The sequence below is a fragment of the Sesamum indicum genome, linkage group LG2, assembly GCF_026168435.1.
Source record: "Sesamum indicum cultivar Baizhima isolate 11 linkage group LG2, ASM2616843v1, whole genome shotgun sequence".
In the NCBI taxonomy this organism is placed as follows: domain Eukaryota; kingdom Viridiplantae; phylum Streptophyta; class Magnoliopsida; order Lamiales; family Pedaliaceae; genus Sesamum; species Sesamum indicum.
Window position 1 is genome coordinate 15047472 of NC_142658.1, and position 23255 is coordinate 15070726.

Sequence of the window (23255 nt, forward strand, 5' to 3'; positions counted from 1 at the left end):
TTACATATGTTTGATATTTGTGCAATTTGAGTGGGTTTCTTGGATTTGATAAGTTTGTACAAAGTAATTTCTGCAACTTTGGCTTCTTGAAATTGAGTTTTCTTATGATTGATTTTTGTTTTCTGTTACTTCTGATTTTAATATTTGTGCACAATTTGAATGGGTTCCTTGGATTTGATAAGTTTGTTCAAAATAATTTCTGCGACTGTGGCTTCTTGAATTTTAATTTCTTTTTGTGACTTTTATAAGTTTGTTCAAATTAATTTCTGCGACTGTGGCTTCTTGAATTTTAATTTCTTTTTGTGACTGTGCGCATCTTCTAATTATTTGTTCTTTTATGTAGCATAATGAGAATGCTGTGGATGCTTTAATACCTGCGAAATGCCTTTCTTGTCTTTCGAAGATGTTGATGTGCAGCTCATACGAAGCAAATGTGGCATTTTTGTTCTGGCAGAATAAATTGTCCTAGACGGCAGGTTCTCAAACTTCAAACTTGTTTCGGTACTTTTCTCTATCTGCAACATGATATTTTTCTCCCCTAGTGCATTATTTCTGTAAATTAACTTCTACATGTCGCAGTTATTTTTATGTATCTATACAGCTATTTTAAGTTTCATTGTATTGTATATCCTTATCTGAAGTCTTTGTATAAGGATCAGAGTTTTTCTGCAGTTGTGTCAAGGTGTTTCACAGCATGCGGTTGTGCCAACCTCAAAGAATGTTTGGAGGAGTGGTCTTCTCAAGGAAAAATGTTTTGATTAAGGTACATTATTGTTCCTTGGATGGGTTCAAATTTGAATGGGTTCCTTGGATTTGATAAGTTTGTTCAAATTAATTTCTGCGACTGTGGCTTCTTGAATTTTAATTTCTTTTTGTGACTTTGATAAGTTTGTTCAAATTAATTTCTGCGACTGTGGCTTTTTGAATTTTAATTTCTTTTTGTGACTGTGCGCATCTTCTAATTATTTGTTCTTTTATGTAGCATAATGAGAATGCTGTGGATGCTTTAATACCTGAGAGATGCCTTTCTTGTCTTTTGAAGATGTTGATGTGCAGCTCATACGAAGCAAATGTGGCATTTTTGTTCTGGCAGAATAAATTGTCCTAGACGGCAGGTTCTCAAACTTCAAACTTGTTTCGATACTTTTCTCTATCTGCAACATGATATTTTTTCTCCCCTAGTGCATTATTTCTGTAAATTAACTTCTACATGTCGCACTTATTTTTATGTACCTATACAGCTATTTTAAGTTTCATTGTATTGTATATCCTTATCTGAAGTCTTTGTATAAGGATCGGAGTTTTTCTGCAGGTGTGTCAGGGTGTTTCACAGCATGCGGTTGTGCCAACCTCAAAGAATGTTTGGAGGAGTGATCTTCTCAAGGAAAAATGTTTTGATTAAGGTACATTATTGTTCTTGTACAACAAATTGTCCTAGACTGAATGTTTTCAGACTTCAAACTAGTGTCAGTTTAATGCTCTCTATCTGCAACACGGTAACTTTTCGCCTCCAGTGCACTACTTTTGTAAAATTAACATCTTCATGTTGTACTTATTTGTATGTTCCTACAGAGCTATTTAAAGTTTGACTGTATGGAATATCCTTATCTTAAAGTCTTTGTACAAGGATTGGGGTTTTTCTGCTGCAGGTTTCAGAACATGCAAGTGGTTAGGGTGTTTCTATTTCCATATAATCCAAGCTGCCCTTTCTGCTTGAGGACCTCAAGAATATATCTGGTTGAAGTTACGACAGGGTTTTTTGGGGTACTAGGATTTAATGTACATTTCTTTTTGGATCCTTGTTTCCATGTGCTTCATTTTTTCTATTATGTGGTTCTAGTTGGTACTTGATCTAAATTAGTTTATGTTCTAGTTAGTTTATGCGATTGTGGGTTTCTTGTGCAACTTGACTTAATTTTTTGAATTGGTTTTTGGATTTGATTTTTTGTGGTTTGATTAACTTCTGTGATATTGTGACTTTTCTAGTTATTTGATTTTTCATGTTGTAATTACTTTTTGTGCTTGTGGGTTTCTTGTGAACGTGGCTTAATTATTTGAATTGGTTTCTTGGATTTCTATTTTTATGTTCTGATTAATTTCTGTAATTGAGCATTTTGTAATTATTATTTGATCCTTTGTTTTCTAATTAATTTATGTGGTAGTGGTTCTCTTGTGCAACTTGACTTAATTATTTGATTAGTTTCTTGGATTTGATATTTTGGTGTTCCTATTCTAGTTAGTTTATGTGATTTTTGATTTCATTGCACTTGACTTAAATATTTGAATTTTGGATTAATATTTTTTTGATTGTGTAGTTCCTAATGATTTGATCTTTTGTGTTCTAATTGGTTTATGTGATTGTGTGTGTCTTGTGCAATTTGGTTAATTATTTGAATTGGTTTAGTGGATTTGATTTCTTGTGGTTTGATTAATTGTTGTGATCATGAGTTTAGTAATTAGTCTAACTACTTGATTGTGTGGAGTTCCTAATTATTTGATCTTTTGTGTTCTAATTGGTTTATGTGATTGTGGGTATCTTGTGCAATTTGGTTTATTATATTTGTATTGGTTAAGTGGATTTGATTTCTTGTGCTTTGATTAATTGTTATGATCATGAGTTTTCTTTTAATTACTTGATTTCTTTTGTTCCATTTAGTTTTTTTAAATTGTTGGTTTCACTTGATTCAAACAAATTACTTGCCAAAATTTTCGACCATATGAGTCGGAAGAAAGTCATCTCAAGTAATAAAATATTTTTAAGTACGAAGAAAAATAACTACACCCCCTCGTCTCCCCTAAGGTCCTCGAGGATGAGCGCCCTAACAGGAGGGAAGGTCGAGCAACCTCCACATCTTGGAGGAGTGTTGTCTCGGGGAGACCTCCTCATCCAAAAACGTGTCTATCTCAAGAAAGAGAGGCCTAAAAGGAGAGGGGAGGTCTTGAGGAGGAAAACCCTAAGGGGAAAAGGGAGTTCGAGCACCCTTACATAGAAGTGTCATCTCACTAAGGATTACTTCCTCTTAGAGACATGTCATCGAGGAGAAGAGCCCTAAGGAGAAATTGGAGGTCGAGCACCTCGAGGCGAGCCCTAAAGAGACTTCCTTCGCCGCTTGGATGATTGTTGTCTCGAGGAAGAGACGCCATCATCTCCTAATCGTTCCCATGTGATAAGGTGGATAACCTACTAAATACTTCCGTTGATTCCCACACACTTCGCGTTTGACCCGAATAGAGGAGTGCTCTGCACGTTGGGACGACCTGCCCACTCGAGCTGGTGGAGTTGGCCCTCCCCAGCTGGCTGGGTGGCTGAGCCTCCTCGAAGCGACTACGCGCCACCGCAGCAGTTGAAGTCTCAAAATCACCTGTTTTCTTTTCTATAATTGCTTTAGTGCCTCGGGATAGTGGGTGTGGCTGAGCATTCGAGGTCGCCCCCCCTTAAGCAACTATGCACCACCGCTCTGCAGCCGCCGAAGTCTCCGGTTGGCCAACTCACCTTCCCACTCCCATGCATTCAAATCAACCTGTTTTCTTTTCTATAATTGCTTACTCTCGTACAAATTACATGCAACACACAATAAATACATACATTGTGGTTCTATAAAACTCACTATAAATACCCCATTTATTATTTTTTTAAACCAAGTTCGCGAGACAACTAATTATCCCAACTCTCTAAAAAAATTCTCTTTCTACCAACACTAGATTTGGAAAGCATTTGTGTGCCGAGGGTATTTTTTTCCCTGAAATCCTTTACTTAGTCTCTAGCCACATCAGTTTCTTTTGTGCTGATGTTTGTTTCCATTTGCTTCAATTTTCTCTTATTTGGTTTTAGTTGGAACATGGTTTGAAGTTGATGTTTTTTGGGAGCTCAAATTTATGTTTTCTTATGTTCCTTGTTGAATTGAAGGTTGGTGTTTAATTGAAAGTGCTTTGAAATGATCTGTATTGCTTTATTTCTTGGTGTTTGTGATGTTGAGAGTTTACTTTTCGTTATTTGTTGTTAGCTCTTTTAGGAGTGTCTATATCTCTATTTTTCCCAGTTTTGTTCTGTATATGATGCACACAAGAATTAAATAATTGTACAACAATAGACTGAAACGTGGAGATGGCCGAGTTGGTCTAAGGCGCCAGATTAAGGTTCTGGTCCGAAAGGGCGTGGGTTCAAATCCCACTCTCCACACAATAGATGTGAGTGAACTTATTTTATTTCTTTCTTTTGTCTTGTTAGTTAGGAAGTAACAATCAGCAGCGATTTGCTAGTATTTTCCAACACAGAATACTCACTTTAATTAATTTCTTCACAAATTTCCTCTGCATTGTGGGCAGGCGTTCCGGAAGCCAGTTGGCTTTCTTTCCCCTCTTGTTCAAGTATCATCCAATCACTGCAATTGTATCCATTACTCATCTCTTATGGAGGAGGTGTTTGGCTAAGTTGTTTTTGGAGTTTATAAAATGTTGGATTTTATTTTTGAAAAAAATTCTTAAAGTATTTGAATAAAATAAGATGTTAAAAATTTATAAAATGCTTGACATATATCATTGGTAAAATGATAAAAAAAGAAATTAGAATTAAATAACTGCTATTTCTTGACATATTCTGCGTTTAAAATATTTTCATAAACAATACATATTAGTTTGACTTCAAATAAAAATTTAGCAGATATGTGTTTTTTTTTATTTTGCAAAAATAAATAATTGACGGATTATTACTTAAATTTTTGTATCAAAATAATATTCATAAATATATAATTGATATAAGTCATATGAGCTGTTCTGAAAAGTTTTTAAACTTAGCGAGTATGGGCCGGTCCGTGCCTGTGTAGGCCGGATCAGCCCAAATTGAAACGGATGTTGATGATTAGACCGGGCCTAAGTACCGAATTCATTCTTTCTGGGCTCAGCCCCTCTTTAAATTCCTGTTTTGCCCTTGTCGTGTTTATATAAACCCCCTGCACTTCAAAATACTTTTAGCGCGTTTCTCTCTCCCGGGAGCTTTCCAGCTTCAACAGCCTCCAATCAAGGTCTCTCTCTCTCTCTATGTTATTTATAGTTAATGCTGATTATGCACGCAGTGATTTTATCAATTTTGACTACCAGTTGAAACAATCGTGCGATTTCACTCGGTGATATATTTTCAATCATATAAGAAGTTACGTTACGATTGACGAATCGAACGATTTTGCTTGCGGCGTGAGAATTACAGTTTCTTTAACGCAAAAGTGCAAGGATTATCGGATAGTTGACCTTTAAGTTGGTATATCAGATCTGCTATTTGGTTTTGCTTCTCGTTAATATTCTGGGTATTATTTTGTCCAACCGTCTAGAATCCGTTTAAATGTCGTATGTTTTAGTTTCTTTTATGGAAAGTGATGGCTGGAGCTGATTGGATGTGGTTGATTTTCTTATGTTGCAGTAGTTTTTTATTTCCTGCCATTACAGAATCCTCTGTTTTACTTGGTAATTGGACAGATAATTTTCCACACGATTTCTGGAATATAATGAGTTGAATGAAGGAGAATTGAGAATTTTCTTTGCTGCTTCCTCATCTTGGAAGCAGTTTGTAGTGCCAGTGTCTATGAGACTATGGACCTTTTGATGAGCGCTCACTATGGGATAACTATTTGTCTATTTGGCTAAGGCTTCAACAGTTGATTCCTGTTTACTGCTTGGTAGCAAGCAAGTAAACGACTTGGGAATTCTGTTAACTGTTTGAACTACTTATTACATTTCTTCCCTAAGCTCTAGGATTAGACCCATCAAGTTTGCAAAACCAAAGTATAGGGAATAAATCCAGATTGATCAGTAGAAGCCTTGAACATGGAGTTTGGGGAAGGTAACATGAACTAGAGGTGAGGTTCATGGTGAGTGCTTACACTCCCTTTTTTAGTCACTACTGGGACTTTCCTTAAAGTGAGAAGATCCAATTTTGTCTTTAATCTCTGCTCCATCACTCCTCTTTTGATTACGTGTGAAGCAACATCAGTGTTGTCCATTTTGGGGCTTTTATAACTGCTTCAGATTTAAGGGTTTATTGAGATTTCAAACTGGAGTGTATCATGTCAGAAATAGTGAATCATTTGTGCCAGAACTGAATGCACTTTATCATATTGTTTATAACTCTTTGGCAGATCAATCCTGAACATTTTTGCTGTATAAACTACATGACCTCCAATCTGATGGATTTCTGTGACTTCTTCAAGCTCTGAGACTTTTCATTGTCCTGTTGTATTTCACTTTCAAACGGAATGCTCGTTTCTTGCAGAGCAAAAAGCATCAGCAACTGCAGACTGAGATGGCAGAGTCTCAGAAGAAAGATTCTTCTTCTGTCAGTTTGAAGGAGAAAAATTCCTTGCTAGGTATTATCATCCGTACTTGTTTATTATATTTTATTGAAAGTATAAGGATTTTTCTGCTGATTGCTCAGTCAGACAGTTGGTACATCAAATCTATTGTTGGTTTTGTTTCCGAGAGGAAAAAAAGTAGAGGTCTCTTTCCTTTCCAAATCTTAGTAAGTAACGTTAGATGAGATGGAACTGATAGAGAGCACATAAAAGCCACTTTCAGCCTCAGATGGCATGCAAATTTATTTGGGAAATTAGGAATTGAAGCTAAATAAGGATGAACTAAAATCCTAACTGCAAAATGCCTTGTGGTGACTTCTGACATGGAACCTGGGAACCCTATATATATCCTTATACCATTTATTTAATTGCTGCTAGTATATGTTTGCTGTAAATATTATTTCAACGTCGTCTGAGATAAACCCGTTCTGTTCCTTGTTATGCTTAACGCAGATCTGGACATTGGAAAGGACTTCCTTAGTTCGTGGAAATCAATGTCAATAGCACAAGGGGATGAAATGGATTTTGACCTTACGCCAGTTACCAAGGGCAATAAAAAATCATTTGACTTTGACAAAGCGTAAGGTTTACGAAATGCATTAGCTTCTTTCATGAGCTCATTGATTTGGGAGGTAGTTTGATGTTTTTGGAGCTTTAATAATTTTCGTGGAAGCTATTATGGTTTTGCTGTGTTTAGTTGGTGTCTGGGCTTTGAGGGCTAAATTTCCTGGAGTATTGCTGTGCTCCTTCATCTTGTTAAATTGTGTATTTCCCGAATATCTCTGATTTTGTCCTCCTGTTGAAGTTAGTCATAACTAATAGTTGCAAAAATACGATGTGCTTTGCAGCTGAAGAAAGTCACTACTCTTAGGCCTAACGAAATTGCTATCAAAACTTCAGGGATATGGATTTTAATTTGGACGGTGATTTTGGAAAGATACCATCTTTCAATATGGATATCACAGATCTGGATATCTCCCCACCACTTAAAAAAGATGGAAAATCCAAGGAGTAGCCTGAAGAATCATCTGCCGGAAAGGATAAAGGAAAGAATGATCGTTTTGCTTTTGCATTTGATTTTGATGAGTGAGTGTGCAAAAGCTGATACTCCTTCAAAATTCTTTTATTGTATGGATGTGTTTCACGCTCCATTTTGTTGAGGTCATCCTATAATAAGCTTACCTGCACTAACAGTGGGCCTGGGTCTAGGTTGGAAACTTTCAGTTTTGAGTCAAGCTTAACAAAAGAAGAGCCAAAAGCTCAGAAAGACAAAAATAACAGAGGCAGTTCCCTGAATGGAAGTGGGTGTCAAGATAAGGAAGGTTCTATGCACATGAATCTACTTGAAAATGTGAACAACTTAGAAGATAGGCCCATGAAGCCATCTTCACCAGGGACCAAGATTACTTTTGACATGGATAGTCTAGTTGGAGGAGCAACAGATCTTGAATCGACAAGGGAAATTTGCCTTCCGAATTTGGCAATGGATGATGCTGTTACTGCAGAACAGGCATCTGCTTTTGAGGAAGCTACATCTGATAAAACAAAAAGCCTTCCAGAGGCAACAATTGCTTCCAGGGAGCTACCAAAAATCAGTCCATCTGAAAAATTGATTTTCCCAGAGTCAGTTGATCTTCAAGCTTCTGCTGAGAATGATGTCATTCAGGATTTGTCATCTGCTTATCTCTCCAAGAATGAGCCAGGTGGAGGTAATTCATCAGACGTGGTTGATTTCATGGATACAAAGGCAACTGGCTCAAGTGGAGAAAAAGAAAAAAATACTGATGAGCGATCAATTGCTGGTTCAACTAGTAATTACAAACATAGAATGTCTGATAACTCAGAACCCCTCCAGACTTTTGCAATCTCAGAGAAGGATGATGGTGCAAAGAGTCTGGTTTTCGTTGAAGATCATGTGAGAGGCAATAGAGAAAGAACAGAACCAGGTCAAGCTAATTCACTTTTTGCAAATTCTTGTACCACTAATGCTGTACCAGGGATATCCTGTGACACACCATCTGGAAGGGAGAAACGGGAACCTGCTTCAGAGATCTGCAAGTTACCCTTGGTCAGGTCAGATTAAGTAAACTGAAAATTTCTACCAGCAACGGGTGCTTTTATGAAAATGAATTTCAGTTTTTTGGCAATGGTAATCTTGAAACTCCTGAAAGTTACCTGTAGTGTTTGATTACTATTTACCATACATAGTGCAGTCAACCAGCTGATCTCTCTGAGAAAGATGCAGAGAAGAGAAGTGAACCCCTCGTTACCTGCTCAAGATACTTTTCTCAGTCAGAGAAAACTGAATATACCGTGCAGAAGGCGTCAACCCAGACAACATTTTCCTCATTAAGTAGTAAAAAGAAGATGGGTCTCAGTCTACCTAGTCTAGTTCAAGGAAGGTAATCTGCCATGTTAATAATTCAAAGTAACTCTGTGAAGTGTTCAGTCTCGGATAATTTTGTCTTGTATGTTAACAGGGACTGGGATAATAATCAGAGTGATAGAAAACTAGTTTCCCTTCCACTGCAACATTCTAAACCACCATTGAGGAGGGAACTTTCCCAGGTACAAAGTCAGGAGAGCTGCGAGGGTCCAAAGACTTGTTGGTAAGGCTCAACCCAGATTCAAATTTATGTTCAATTAAAGTTTATATTTTCTTTCGGTGATAAACTGAATAGGAATGTGGATGTTGAGAATGATAAGAAGTATAATTTTTGTAATCCAACAACGATGCCTTTGGTTTAACATTGTGCAGTGATGTGCCTGGCGTTATTGGGTTGCAGATTGGGAAAAAATTAAGTGATTCTTCTACTTTGGAAAGCAAGGATATGATAAAAACAAAATCTGCTATGAGGCAAAGAGAAACAAGTCCAGAAAATCTAGATACTCTGAGGTCAGTTATTCTCTTCGGGACAATCTACTATAGACTTTTGAGCTTCGCTGAAAAACAGATAATGACTCCCAGAAATCAAATTCAAGTCACACATTCTCAAGCTGTATACATGATTCTTTATTGTAGCATAATCTTGTTTCTTAAGAGGTACTAACAAAGTGTTACCTATACACCTACTTTGCACCAGAAACGTGTTGATACTAAGATTCAAGAAATTTCATTTGATATCTTCTTAGTATTCATTTTTAACTGATTTTCTATTGTCAATATACATCATCTGAACTTATTGTCGTTTCAGTCATCATCATACTAAGTTATATGATTTTAAACCTAGATGTAGTACCAGCAACAAAAGATTGTTTTGCTGAAATCTAACAATTTATGAAGAATGTGACTTTAATTGGTTTAGCTTTGCTCTTGTGCTGCCTTTCCCAGTTCAAGCATGGAGGTCAACAAAAAAGCAGCACAAAGTAGTGGCAATGCTGCTTCTTTGGTATCTATTCCAACTATAAAGAAAACTGCGGATAAACAGAAGCTTTCTTCAATTGATAATAGTAAGAAGACCATTAATCAACATGGACTGAAACTTTCAGGGTAAGTTAATCTTCAAATCTTCATGATTCTAGATATGGTTTAGATGGAGGATTATATTCATTGATGAAGGTCATCTTTTGAATATTGGACTTTCAGTTTAAACCTTGATTCTACAAAGTTCCCAATCGAGAGAGATACCAAATCAGTAGGAAATATTAGTCGCAACAGGGTTTTTGCCCATTTTCCGAACTTGCGGAATCAATCAGCTGGTATCCTATCTATGAAGCGAAAAACAATGGGAGTAACGTCATCTCTCTTTCCCATAATGTTCAGTTTTGCCAATGAGCTTGAGATCTTTAGCAACGACATAATCAATCAATAAAGATATCTAACTAAATTATGCATAATATAGACTTGTATATTTCCCATGACATTTTCCTGCAACAGGAGGATACTGCAGGTATTATTGCCTTACATCCATCTAAACGTCTTTCCCAATCACCAAATTCAATCAGGTTGATGTTAATCCATTCCTTTCATAACTTATACAAATGTCACTTTCTGGATTTTATTCTAGTGAATGATTATTTGTGGAATCTGCAGAAAATTTGTGGAAGCATCAGCAAAGGTTCTTGACAAAAAGGTATGTGTTCATTAGTCAAGGTGTCAATTCAGGGAGCGTCGATTAAAAAGTAAAATGTCCTTCTAGATAAACATTATGGAATATTGTTTTTTCAACTAATAGGTATCCAACCACAATAACATGGAAGATGCCGGCATCAAAAGTTCAATTAGCAATTGCCAAATCTCTACCTCTCATATTTCCCACGACGTGAAGATTAAAGGATTTGAGATGCCATTCTCGATTGAAAATGGTAGCAACATTAACAAGGCTGAAGCTTATGGCAAGGAACTTGATGATGTAAGAATTCATTCTCTTTCTCTAGCTTTGCTGGTTTTGTAGAAGTTGGAAAACATCTGATGTATTTCATTTTGTCTTTTAATCCTGCATGCCAGTTACTCAGTTACTTAAAGATCATTTTACCGCAACTGGTTCACTCACCTTAACTAAAATAAATTATACTCTACGACATTCCTGACACTAATGCAAGAGCAGGATGCATGATTGATGTACTTTTTCTTTTTGCAGCTTTGCAACATGCTAAGGGAGAAACACGACGAGGCAAAAGAAATATTGGTTCGAGCTGTTGTGAACAGCAATAAGCTGCTGTTACTCAACAATCCCCTTTCTGAGGAGAAAATATCCTTCAAACCTTCTACCGTGTAGCTTTTATGGGTTCAATTTTCATAATACATGACAATACACATTGTTTGAACCTTCACTGCAGAAAACATTCATGCAGCTCAGGATTTTTTTGCCAGATTAACGCTGAACAGCAAATGAAATCACATCAGCCACGGCAATTATTTTCCATATGAAGGTAGCGCCTCTTCCCCTCTACACACATAAACACGCATGCAGATGCACTTGCAAAAATGTGCATCTTTATTGGAGTTGGCTAGTGAAATCTTTTGATATGCGAACATTTACATCAAACTGATCTAAATTTGCAACTCAACACAAAATATGACTTTCAGGTGAACCTGCTAGCAGCCTTTGGATCGATGATCTGAGGAAACTGAGTCTACTTTCCAACTTCTTTCAAGCATTTGAGCATCTTCAACATGGTACTACTCATTAGATTTGTTTCCTAACTGGAGAGCAGCCGTCCTTTCTATTCCAAGCTTTGGAATTTCAGAAAGAGGCAAAGTGATAACCTAGCCAATTAGACACGGGAATATTCAGCCGTAACGTGTATAAATATAAAAAGTTCACTTCGTATATAATCCCGATATTGACCAAAAGACAACTTTTTTTTAGTACACACGCAGCGAATGAAACTCGAACGTGAGGTTCATCTCGGAACTAACCATTGGGGGTGGCCCTTGGGACTTGATGTTGATTGAGACACATGCTTACACACTACTTAATTTTACTCAACTTCTTCCACATATTTTATCATGAAAGAATCAAAGTTGGTTGTTGTTCGTGAAAAACGAGTTTAGGCTGTGGATTTAATTAAACACTTCATCACCTTCCTTTCTGGCATATCCTTTTGTTAACACAGGCGGATTGGGAAATCCAACTAATTCTTCAGGACATCAAATGCTTGGCAGTTGAGTCATCCTCTGGCCTGAAATATCGGTCGGCTATGGAGGAGTCGGCGTTTTCATTTTTGCATTTGAGTTTTGCTTTTAGGACATGCGCACTTTCCTAGATGATGAATTTTAAAAAAAATAATTTTTTTTCTATTACCCATCTAGAGAAATAAAAAAATAGTCAATTTTTTGTTTCTCTAAATCTATACTCGTTTTATTTTTAAGAAATCCCAAGAAATTCTATTTCCTGAATATTTTGACTTGAACAAATCATTGATCATCATGGTCAAGCGCGATTAAGATCTCAGTTTTATCTGAACTTTTCGTTATGGTTAAATGAGAGCTATCTCATATTAGCAACTAGCTTATATTTTTCATGAAGTTACCACATTGAGTCATGCGAATCATCGTACCGGTGGAAATCATCAAAAATGTCCAACAGCTTCTCATTGATAACAAATATATTGAAAAAAAATAAAGAAACTACCATATAAACTATGGAAATACACCCAAAATTCGCAATATATATACGTATATATATATATATATAATATTAGCAGCACGGTGCACGTGGTGGAGGAATACTGGTTTTCAAACTGATGTTATACAAATAACAAAACAAAGAAAACCAGGGGCTGAAATCAATGACCTTATAGAGTGGGCAGAGCCAGAAGGAGAGTGGGTGGGTAGGTGATGATTTTCATACCCTATTTTCTTGAATAGTCAGTCTTTGCTAATTGCTATTACCACTGTTCTCCCTCACCTCACCTACTTCAGTTGTCATTTTTAATACAAAAAACTGTCTATTTTTTGGCCCATCTTCATTCACTGCTTCTTTCTTATCCCTTTTCTTGATAGTTTGTTGGACTAATTGTATAAAGATCCTGTTTCCTGGTCAGGTGGGACATCGCCAGTTCTTGGAATCTTAAACCAAAAAAACTTTCACCAACCAATTTGTTTTTGGTTTTTTTATTAATTTTGTCAACATTTTGATGCTATATATTGGGCCTCTGCATTTTCTTCCTTGAAGATAGTTCGCGTTGGATGAATTGTTTTTTACTGCGATAATCCAGGTGGTCTAATTGTTTGGTGCTATGGATTTCTTGGCAACATCTGAGGGCCAATTGGTTGTTGGTGTTGCTGTTGGTCTTATTGCTATTGGTGCTGCATACTTCTTGTTCTCCTCCAAGAAGCCCAAAGGTTTGATGAATTATATGGTGATCTGTTATTACATTGAAGAAGATGATGCCGATTTGTATTGTTTTTAATGCTTGTTTCTGTCTATGGCCGTCTACTTTTCGTGGGTTTTGATTGGTAGCTTGCGTGGAGCTTGAATTCAGTAGTTTTCTTAGTTATGTGGATCTTAATTCGGCCTAAAGATTCAATTTTTGCCGAGTTCTGTACTTGCATGTGAGCTGATTTTGTATATTTGTATTCAATGAGTTTGGGTTTTCTTCTGTTGGTGCCTGTTTGTATGAATTTTGAGAGACAAGTTCTCCAGGAGGACAAAATACGTTCTTGCATATAGATAAGATACTTCTGTTTTCTTTGATATAGTCAGAAGCTTCTGTTCTTGACAGTGTGCTTGGATCCTGAGAATTTCAAGCAGTTCAAGCTTGTCAAGAAAACACAACTCAGCCATAATGTGGCAAAGTTCAGATTTGCTCTTCCTACACCCACTTCTGTATTGGGCCTTCCCATAGGACAACACATAAGCTGCAGGTTAGTTGTATTACAGTCTTATGCTCAGGATACCTTGTTATATATTTAGTTGGTGCACATGGTATATCATTTCCATTTGATTGTTGGAGGCTTGAAGCAACAAACATAATCAGGCTTGTACTTAATACATTTTTTATTTTGTCTGGTATTTTGTTGCAGGGGTAAGGATAGTCAAGGTGAAGAGGTCGTTAAGCCATACACTCCGACTACGTTGGATTCTGATGTTGGATACTTCGAGCTAGTTATCAAGGTGGGTTGTTTATGATTTAGCATCCATTTACTTGGTTAAGCCTGCAATATATAGCGGTCAGACTTCTTCATTTTTTTGGGTCTCATTTGGTTTGCTTTGTGATATAAATTTTATAAAATGATAGATGTATCCACAAGGAAGAATGTCTCATCATTTTAGAGAAATGCGTGAGGGTGATTATCTGGCTGTGAAAGGACCAAAGGTACACTCTATATCCTATCGGCACCCTTTCTGCATACCACGTTAATAATTTTGTTATTGTTGTATGTACCCTCTTTTTCAAGTTTGAAATGACAAAAAGAGCAGAAGAGAAGTGGTGTTTGGTTTCGCAGTATGCATCAAAGCCAAGTCATTGTAGTAAAGGAGGGCATGAGATGCGAGCAATATTGCACTTTTCCATTTCACTTTTTTTCATGAATTAGGGTCTATGTATTGTTTTGTTCAAGGTCAACATGCTCTTGGTACACCTCTGTAACTAATTTAGATTTATTAGATTATAGTCTCATTTTAAATAAGATGTTAAGAATGTGATGAAAATAACAAAAGCTCGTGCTGAATAATTCAGTAAAGTATCTCCACATAATTGACTTGGCCGGTATTTGGTTTCACACTGTGGAAAGAAAAATTCATACATGAAATAAACTCTCCATGTGGTGGTGTTTTTACTCGTTGCCGTTGGTTTTAGAAAATGCACTTATTTCCTCCGCAAAACAGTGTTCTAGACAAAATTTTTGTAACTACTAATATTCACATCTTCAAATTGTTCTTCTGCGCATTTCAGTTTACCTAGATTTCCATTTAAAAATATCGTAAGTATTCGAAACTGCAAATACACTTTCAAGTCTAGAAAGTTCTCCTAAATATGCTTTCATAAAGAGACTTGGTAAGAATTGATGATATATTGATGAATTTCCTGAAGAACCATGTGAGTCAATTGACACTTACCTATAGTTACTTGCTCGAGTCTAGAAGTAGCTGCCCAAATCTTAGAAAACCAATGTACTTGCGGACTAGGATGCCCTTCAGATTTCAATATTTATTATGTGATGGTCCCTGATAACCGATGTATTCTGTTGCACTTTGAAATTTTGATACTTGTGTTCAGCAACTTGAGGTGAAGTTTGGCATCATTTCTAGAAACAATGTTTTGTTGAAGAAGTTATTGTCTTCAGTACAAATCTTTGATCCATACGTCACTAGTCAATCAATTGTGCATAAACCTCAGCTAACTTCGACTGGCTGAAAGTTGGTTCTCCAGCTGGAGCGGCTTGATTATTTTTTATCTGGGGGTGTGTATGGAATTGAATTGCATTACGTCATTTAGGTCGTTTATGTTGAATTATTCCATGCATAAGTATCCCAGGGGACCTGCTTTTTTATTTATTTATTTAGTTCTATCTTCAAAATTAGGGTCGTTTTAAGTATCAACCAGGCCAAGTGAGAGCATTTGGAATGCTTGCTGGAGGCTCTGGAATTACACCAATGTTCCAGGTTATTTGCAACATTATCTCTATTATTCATTTCTTTCTCTTAATCAATATTCTTTCTTGATAATAGACTTTTCACAACTAACATATCTCATTATTTCTTCTTTGGCTTTCTTTTTTAGGTTGCCAGAGCAATTCTTGAAAACCCCAGTGACCAAACAAAGGTCCATCTAATTTATGCTAATGTGACATATGATGACATTCTGCTAAAGGTAATTTATGATGACTTTTTCAATTATATCTACCATTATGCATTATGCAAAATTGTCAATTTGTCGAATCAAGGAGTTATGTTTTGCCAAAATTTGGGTTTTTATTTGCTGGGTAGTTAGGCATCCCGGGAGCCAATTGAATTTCATGTTATGAATATCTGGAATAAATGTTAGCGGAAAAGATATTGCAGAAAAAACAATATAGGGGCAGAGTTTGTACCTGATTCTTAATTCTCAGGGATATTCTTGTTACAAAATTTTGGTGGCAACTGATGGAATTCTTAAAAGATGGTTATTTGGGTATGATCCTGAATAATTTCTTTGTTTTTTGCAGGAGGAATTGGATAGTCTTGCTAAAAACTACCCTCAGAGGTTCAAAGTTTACTATGTACTCAATCAGGCAAGTTTACCATTTAATATCTTTGACTAAGGCACTCTTGAGTATCTTTATGAATTCAGCTATTGAAATATTTGATTTTCTATTCCTTATGATACGGCCCTTTCGACCAAATGTGTGAACTTGAGAGAAGGGAATAATTCATTCTATTTGACCTAAAGCTGACCTTCGTAGTCTAGGACTAGCTCTGTGTTTGACTTGTGTCAGACACGTGATATTGTTAGAATTGCTAACCTACTCAATAAAAAGTCACTTTATGCTTATGGTTCTCCCATTGGCAACTATCCCTCTCTCAATGAGCTTATTTTGTTGTGTGGTCAAACTGGCTGTTTATGGGAACCATGGTTTGCACGCACTTTACTCTTTGGCTTAAAAATAATATAAAGTGTCCGGTGAATTGGACTTCAATTTAGCTGTTTGTTATTTAGGCACGCGGAATCCAGTTATCGAGATCAGTAATTTGAATTGGACTGTTGAAATTAGAATGCAATATAGAAGATCAGAAACAAGGAGGCTGCGCTCATCAATGCATGAACTGATCTCCACTTGTGGGGTTTTATGAACAAGAATCAAGCCAGAAAACCTTCATCCCCCCTTCTATCATTCATACCGCTATTCTGGTACAGAGTACTTAACATATCTAACCTAAAGGCATGGATTCTGAGATACTTGAGGTCGCAACTATTTTTTACACCAATATGAAATGCTGAGTGGTTAGAAAAATAAAGTTTAGACTTTTTCATGACTGAAGACCTGATGATAAAAAAGACAATTTTACTTGAATAGTGATAATAAAGACAGAAGGTTGAGAGAGAAAGTTCAAACTATAAATGGAAGGTGATATTCAAAACTAATCTAAATAGGAACATAACATTTTATTTTCAAATAGATTTTGCGTAGAGTTTGCTACTCAAAGCACTGGAAGTGCTCTGGCTATACGGACAGAAACAGTTTGTGGAACATCTCTGAATTTATCCTTCCTTTGTTTGGTCAATAAATATGTGCGCACGTTTCGCATGTATTTACAGTAATTTCTATACATGTGTGCAGCTTCCTTGCATCTCATATACATAACTAGTCTACATGGCATCTTATATATAGTTCAATAGAAGGCTGAAATGGGGTGTTATAAAAGCCTTGTTCGTGCATGATGGATGCTAAATATAATTTGTATTTGATTTTGATAATGATGCAATTGGTGGGCCGGAGGAGGTCGAATCTTGTCGCACATCTAAAGTATGATGTTGATGTAGATTATGATGTTTCTTCAGTTGGAGAATACTTATATTTCGGAGATATTGGTCATTCATCTGAATGTGAATCAGACAAGCCAACTCAAATCAGTGACATGTTTTGATAAATCGCTCCACACATGACCGTGATGTCTAGTCTTCCTAACTGATTAACTTGTTGCTTGTTTGATTTTCTATAGCCTCCTGAAGTGTGGGATGGTGGCGTCGGTTTCGTCTCAAAGGAAATGATCCAGGCTCACTGCCCCCCACCGGCCTCTGATATTCAGGTCCAAATTCAGCTATCTAAAATTTGCTAAAATGTAACTCCGAAAGATCAAAACAATAAATAACGCATCAAGCACCTAATTCCGTTACTCTGGTGTGACAGATTCTGAGATGCGGCCCGCCTCCAATGAACAAGGCCATGGCTGCGCATTTGGATGCTATCGGATACACTGCTGCGATGCAATTCCAATTCTAACTTGGCACCTGGTTTTGTTCTATTCTTGGGGAAAGTTACTTTCGATTCGGACGCTGCAATATTAGGATGTCTTTTCCCTTCCATTTTTCAACAACGATTCAATGTCAAGACATCGTTACCAAATTGTAATAATCGATTTCCCCATAACGAAGTTGGTTAATTCTCATGGAAAACTTTTGTTTTGTAACATTTTTAATCTAACAGTTGCTACAGGTGTTGTGCTGTCTTTAATTTGGATATTTCATTCTGGGACTTGGAGTTTCAGGATGATCTCTACACTTGATGTGGAATTACATACAAATTGAAAAAATGTAATGAATTGGGATTCCATACAAATAGAGTTCCTAAGACAGTTTATAAATTTTAACAAGTTGAGTTCAATTTTCTTCAAGTTTATTATTAATAATATATTACAAGTTTCATGATTTCATTTTATTTAAATATTATAATAACTTTGTAAGAATAAAATACAATAATCTCTTAAGACGTATGAACTCATAAAATAATATAAACAAGTGTAACCTAATACCCTATTTGGAAGGTTGTTGCAAGGATGGGACTGCACCACATAACCTCTGGGATTTGATTATTCTATCATTGACTCAATAATTGTTATTTTCAATGTGAAATAATTATTCACAATTTATAATTTGGCACAGTAGAAATTCCAAAGATAAGAGATTCTTTGTATAACATCAAAATCTTTTTTTCCGACCTTCTCTGTCTTCATTTTTTCTTTCTTTATCATAAATTATGACGTAGACTTGACTATCGAGCAAGTTTTAGACGGCCACTCCTCCCAATCCCAAGTGCAGTGGAGGTCATCAATCTAGACGGTGGGCGTTATTGGTTGGCACAAACCTTAGACGGGCGGCGCTCCCAAGTACAATGAAGGTCGTCAACCTAGCTTATGAGCGTTCTTGATTGGTGAGATAAGTAAATAACAAAAAGAAATTGAAAACAATCTAGGATCAATAAATACTTGGAAATTGTGAACCAAAAATAAATAAAGTAAATACGCCTGTCCAGTTAAGAGCTGCTTGAATTAGATAACTAGGAAAAAAGATTAAAGATCTGATACTATATATATATAATATTTAAAGACAAGTTCATTTGTTAAATTGTATTGGCATTTGTGATGGGTCTCACTATTAATGTCCAACAACAGTTTCAGATCTCAAGACTAAAAATTCATGTGACTACCTTACTTACCTTCCTCCAATATATATTCTCTAATTTAATAATTTATCAATTCTTTCTCTCTCTCTCTCTCTCTACACTTGCTCTCCCCTCCCCCTCAAAAAAAAAAAAATAAAAAAAAAATCCATCATGTCTAAATCTGTGATTGAAACTAAAATTAAGATTTTAAGTACAAATTTAAATTTATGTATTCATATTCCACCAAATGTGTTGGGTATTTTGAAGAGAATTACTGTAATTTATTATTTATTTTTTAAATATATTAATATATATTAATTTAATTCATGTCATGACAGAAACAATCTAAAAAAAAAAAGAAATAAGATGTGGTAGTAATCATGAGTTTGAAATTTGAATAATAACTATTCTTCAATACTTCAACAACCCAGGTACGTAGACTTCCTAAATAGGGAACTTTTTATTAATATATAGGAGAAATTACAACGGACTCCTATAAAATTATCATAATTATAAATATATTTTTATGTTGAGAAAGGAATCAAGAAGTAAAATCAAAATGAAAAATGATCTTGCAGCTGGTTTTACAGAAGAGAAGTTCTGTATATGTATATTCAAGGAAGAAAAAAAAGCCTCTTATATACAAGAAGACCCAACTAACAATAACAACCACTTAGTTGTCAATATACTTAACGGATAGATGAAAGTGCTGCTGTAAAACACGACTTAGCTAACTGAAGGAAAAGAAAGAAAAAAAATAAAACAGAGTCTGAAGTATTCTGCCTTTTATTCCTCTGCTTGTGGCTGCTGTTCTTGTGGGGAGTATGGATGGGTTTCATCACCCCCCCCGCAAGATAGACTTGGGTTGAGGGTGACCAAGGATAGCTTGGACCGCAAATGGAGGAAAGAGTTGCAAGACAATGATTTTGTAAAGGCGTCTGCAATTTGTTGTCTAGACACCACATAAGTTGGTTGGATCAACCCTTCCTTGAACTTGTTACGCACCACATGGCAGTCTATTTCCAGGTGTTTCGTCCTCTCATGGAAGACTGGATTTGCAGTTATGTGAAGTGCGGCTTTATTGTCGCAGTAGAATGGAATGGGAGTCTTGACATTAACACCGAAGTTCTTCAGAAGGTACACCAGCCATGTGACTTCACAGGTGGTAGTAGCCATACTTCGATACTCGGCTTCAGCGGACGATCTGGCCACCGTGGTCTGTTTCTTGGTTTTCCAGGATATGGGAGTCTCTCCCACAAAAATACAGAACCCTGATAAGGACCTTCTTGTCTCTTGGCATGCAGCCCAATCTGCATCACAAAAAACTTTGAGTGAAAAATCAGTAGTTGAGGGAAAATACAAACCTGTTGAGATGGTGCCTTTCAAATATCTGACAACATGAATTGCTGCCTCCCAATGCTTCTCACAAGGATGTTGAAGGTGCTGGCTTAGTTGTTGTACAGCGTAGCACAGGTCTGGCCTGGTGAAACTCAAGTACAACAATCTGCCAACCAGTCTTCTATACCTGGAAGGGTCAGTGAGAGCAGCCCCTGTGTCAACTGTGAGCTTCAGTCCAGGAGGCAATGGAGTGGCAACATGCCTGCCATTGTTGAGCCCAACATCCTTTAGAATATCTTGAGTATACTTGCGTTGAGTTACCACTAAACCTTCAGTGGATCGTGCTAACTCAAGTCCTAGGAAATATTTAGCATTTCCCAAGTGCTTAACTGTAAAAAGGTCATCTAAGTAATCTTTAACAGTGATTATGGAGCTTTCAGAGGCAGCAGTGATTAGTATATCATCAACATAAATCAGTAATGCAATGAGGCTAGTGTCAGTTCCTTTTATAAACAAGCAATGATCATGACTACATTGTTCAAAACCAAATTCTCTTATCTTGTTAGTGAATTCTTCATTCCACTTTCTAGATGCTTGTTTTAAGCCATATAGGGACTTTCCCAATTTACAGACCTTGCCGTGTGGAATTTTATAGCCTTGAGGAGGCTCCATATATATATCCTCATCAAGAGTGCCATGCAAGAAGGCATTATTAACATCAAGGTGATGGATAGGCCATTTCTTTCCCACAGCCACAGCTAAGAAGAGCCTTACAGTGACTGCTTTTGCAACAGGTGCAAAACAGTCATTGTAATCCTCCCCTTCAACTTGGCTGTACCCTTTAGCAACTAACCGTGCTTTATACCTTTCGATAGTGCCATTAGGGTTAAGTTTTACCTTATACAGCCATTTGCATCCAATGGCTCTTTTGTCAGAAGGCAAATCTGTAATCTTCCAAGTTCTGTTTCTTTCAAGTGCATTGATTTCTTCCTGCATAGCCTTTCTCCAGTTAGCCTGCTCCTGAGCTTGTTTGAAGTCCTTTGGCTCCTGTATACTTGACAGATTCTCCACAAAACAAGAGTGTACATGTGACATATGCAAATTATTAGAATTTTCAGAGTTGTAGCACTCATAGTCATTCATCCAGCTAGGTTTGCTGGTAGGTCTGTTGGATCTCCTAGGTATGTGAGTATCAGCCTCAGGTTCTATAACATCATTAGCTAAAGGTTTATTGCTGGTTTCACTCTCATCTATTTGATCAATGACAGGCAAAGGACAAACTATGTCACTATTATCATCTTTGGAGGTTTTAAAGGGAAAAATGTTTTCATGTGACATATGCAAATTATTAGAATTTTCAGAGTTGTAGCACTCATAGTCATTCATCCAGCTAGGTTTGCTGGTAGGTCTGTTGGATCTCCTAGGTATGTGAGTATCGGCCTCAGGTTCTATAACATCATTAGCTAAAGGTTTATTGCTGGTTTCACTCTCATCTATTTGATCAATGACAGGCAAAGGACAAACTATGTCACTATTATCATCTTTGGAGGTTTTAAAGGGAAAAATGTTTTCATAGAACATTACGTCTCTACTAATATGGATATTCCCTGTGCTAAGTTCCATTACTTTATATCCTTTTATGCCATGGACATATCCTAAGAAAACACACTTCAAAGCTCTAGGTTCAAACTTTCTTTTAGAGGGTGAGGTATTAGTGATAAAGCAAAGGCATCCAAAAACTTTTATATGATCATAAGAAGGTTTGTGGTTGTGTCTCAGAAATTTGGACCGCCATAACTCCTTCTTTTTCTACTTCAGCAAATTCAGAATTAACTTGTCTTTGTCTTTCAACTCGGTGCACCATGGAATATGCTTTTGCAGCGGAAGGCAAAGGATCCATGATTAATATCTGGTTCTTGGTATGATCATAGACGTCATTGAGACCCATGAGAAATTGAATCAATTGGTAGGAAGCGTTTCTTTCTGACATTCTTTTGCTGGCTCCACAAGTGCACACAGGTAGGGGGTCTAAAGATCCCAATTCATCCCATAGCCTCTTGAGTTTTGTAAAATATGCAGCAACAGTGGAATTTTTCTGTGAGATGGATGCAATTTCCCTTTGGATTTGGTACAGGAGTGGACCATTGCTTTCACCAAACCGCATCTCGAGTTCAACCCACAAGTCCCTTGCTGATTCTGCGTACAAGAATGCTTCTGCAATCTCTTTTGATATTGAATTCAATATCCAAGAGACTACCATGTAATCATTTTTCTGCCATTGCTCAATGGCTTCTTTATCTTCCATCGGTTTTGTTTGTGTGCCATCAATGTAACCCAATTTTCTTCTCGCTCCAAGGGCTATCTTGATAGATCTTGCCCAAGACAAGTAATTGTTCCCGTTCAATGGTGCAGATACCAAAGAAATGCTACGATTATCATTTTCTTGAATGCCTACATCAGTGGAAATTCTCTCTTCCTTTTCTTCTTTGTCTGTCATTTCTTGTGTTGATTCTTGGTTCAAGAAATGAAGATGTGGTGTGTGGATAAGGTACAAACAGAATGCAGAAGCGGCAGAGTGTTTTGTTACACCCGCTCTGATACCATGTTGAGAAAGGAATCAAGAAGTAAAATCAAAATGAAAAATGATCTTGCAGCTGGTTTTACAGAAGAGAAGTTCTGTATATGTATATTCAAGGAAGAAAAAAAAGCCTCTTATATACAAGAAGACCCAACTAACAATAACAACCACTTAGTTGTCAATATACTTAACGGATAGATGAAAGTGCTGCTGTAAAACACGACTTAGCTAACTGAAGGAAAAGAAAGAAAAAAAATAAAACAGAGTCTGAAGTATTCTGCCTTTTATTCCTCTGCTTGTGGCTGCTGTTCTTGTGGGGAGTATGGATGGGTTTCATCATTTTATTATTTAAGAAATTAAAAATATTTTTCTGAAATTACAAATGCTCTAACAAATATTTCATTGTGATTGGGAGGGAGTATTTCTTAAAGTGTTTTTAGTTTTAAAGAGGTATTTATAATTTTTCGAA

General features: G+C 36.5%; 2 protein-coding genes, 1 long non-coding RNA gene and 1 other non-coding gene across 6 annotated transcripts; 3 read left to right on the top strand and 1 right to left on the bottom strand.

The window, feature by feature from the left end:
* The first annotated feature begins 4099 nt into the window (after positions 1 to 4099).
* Positions 4100 to 4180, top strand: TRNAL-AAG (transfer RNA leucine (anticodon AAG)). The gene has a single exon. It is a non-coding gene; the product is annotated as a tRNA-Leu (tRNA).
* A 782-nt stretch (positions 4181 to 4962) lies between these two features.
* On the top strand, positions 4963 to 11466 carry LOC105155730 (uncharacterized protein At4g18490). The gene is given in 16 exon segments (XM_088877578.1): positions 4963 to 5021; positions 6263 to 6356; positions 6795 to 6921; positions 7242 to 7427; positions 7551 to 8414; positions 8555 to 8743; positions 8822 to 8950; positions 9100 to 9237; positions 9673 to 9831; positions 9928 to 10072; positions 10219 to 10286; positions 10375 to 10414; positions 10517 to 10693; positions 10922 to 11032; positions 11126 to 11213; positions 11371 to 11466. Coding segments are annotated over 14 exon segments (2448 nt in total). The 5' UTR covers positions 4963 to 5021; positions 6263 to 6292; the 3' UTR covers positions 11177 to 11213; positions 11371 to 11466.
* LOC148789213 (uncharacterized) lies at positions 8229 to 11562 on the bottom strand. Its single transcript, XR_016064014.1, has 3 exons — positions 11377 to 11562; positions 8517 to 8611; positions 8229 to 8393 (listed from the first exon to the last, which is right to left on the bottom strand). It is a non-coding gene; the product is annotated as an uncharacterized LOC148789213 (long non-coding RNA).
* Positions 11563 to 12484: 922 nt separating this feature from the next.
* Positions 12485 to 17924, top strand: LOC105155731 (NADH--cytochrome b5 reductase 1). Of its 3 annotated transcripts, none has more exons than XM_011071655.3 (10): positions 12485 to 12617; positions 13005 to 13131; positions 13512 to 13653; positions 13813 to 13903; positions 14028 to 14105; positions 15314 to 15394; positions 15513 to 15602; positions 15937 to 16002; positions 17432 to 17518; positions 17620 to 17924. In XM_011071655.3, the coding sequence occupies exons 2-10, from the start codon at positions 13026 to 13028 to the stop codon at positions 17710 to 17712; spliced, it is 834 nt and encodes a 277-aa protein (XP_011069957.1). In that variant the 5' UTR covers positions 12485 to 12617; positions 13005 to 13025; the 3' UTR covers positions 17713 to 17924. The 3 variants fall into 3 exon arrangements, with proteins under 3 accessions (XP_011069957.1, XP_088733705.1, XP_011069958.1); XM_088877579.1 differs by having other exon boundaries at positions 12603 to 12621; XM_011071656.3 differs by lacking the exon at positions 12485 to 12617 and adding an exon at positions 12630 to 12830.
* Positions 17925 to 23255: the final 5331 nt, after the last annotated feature.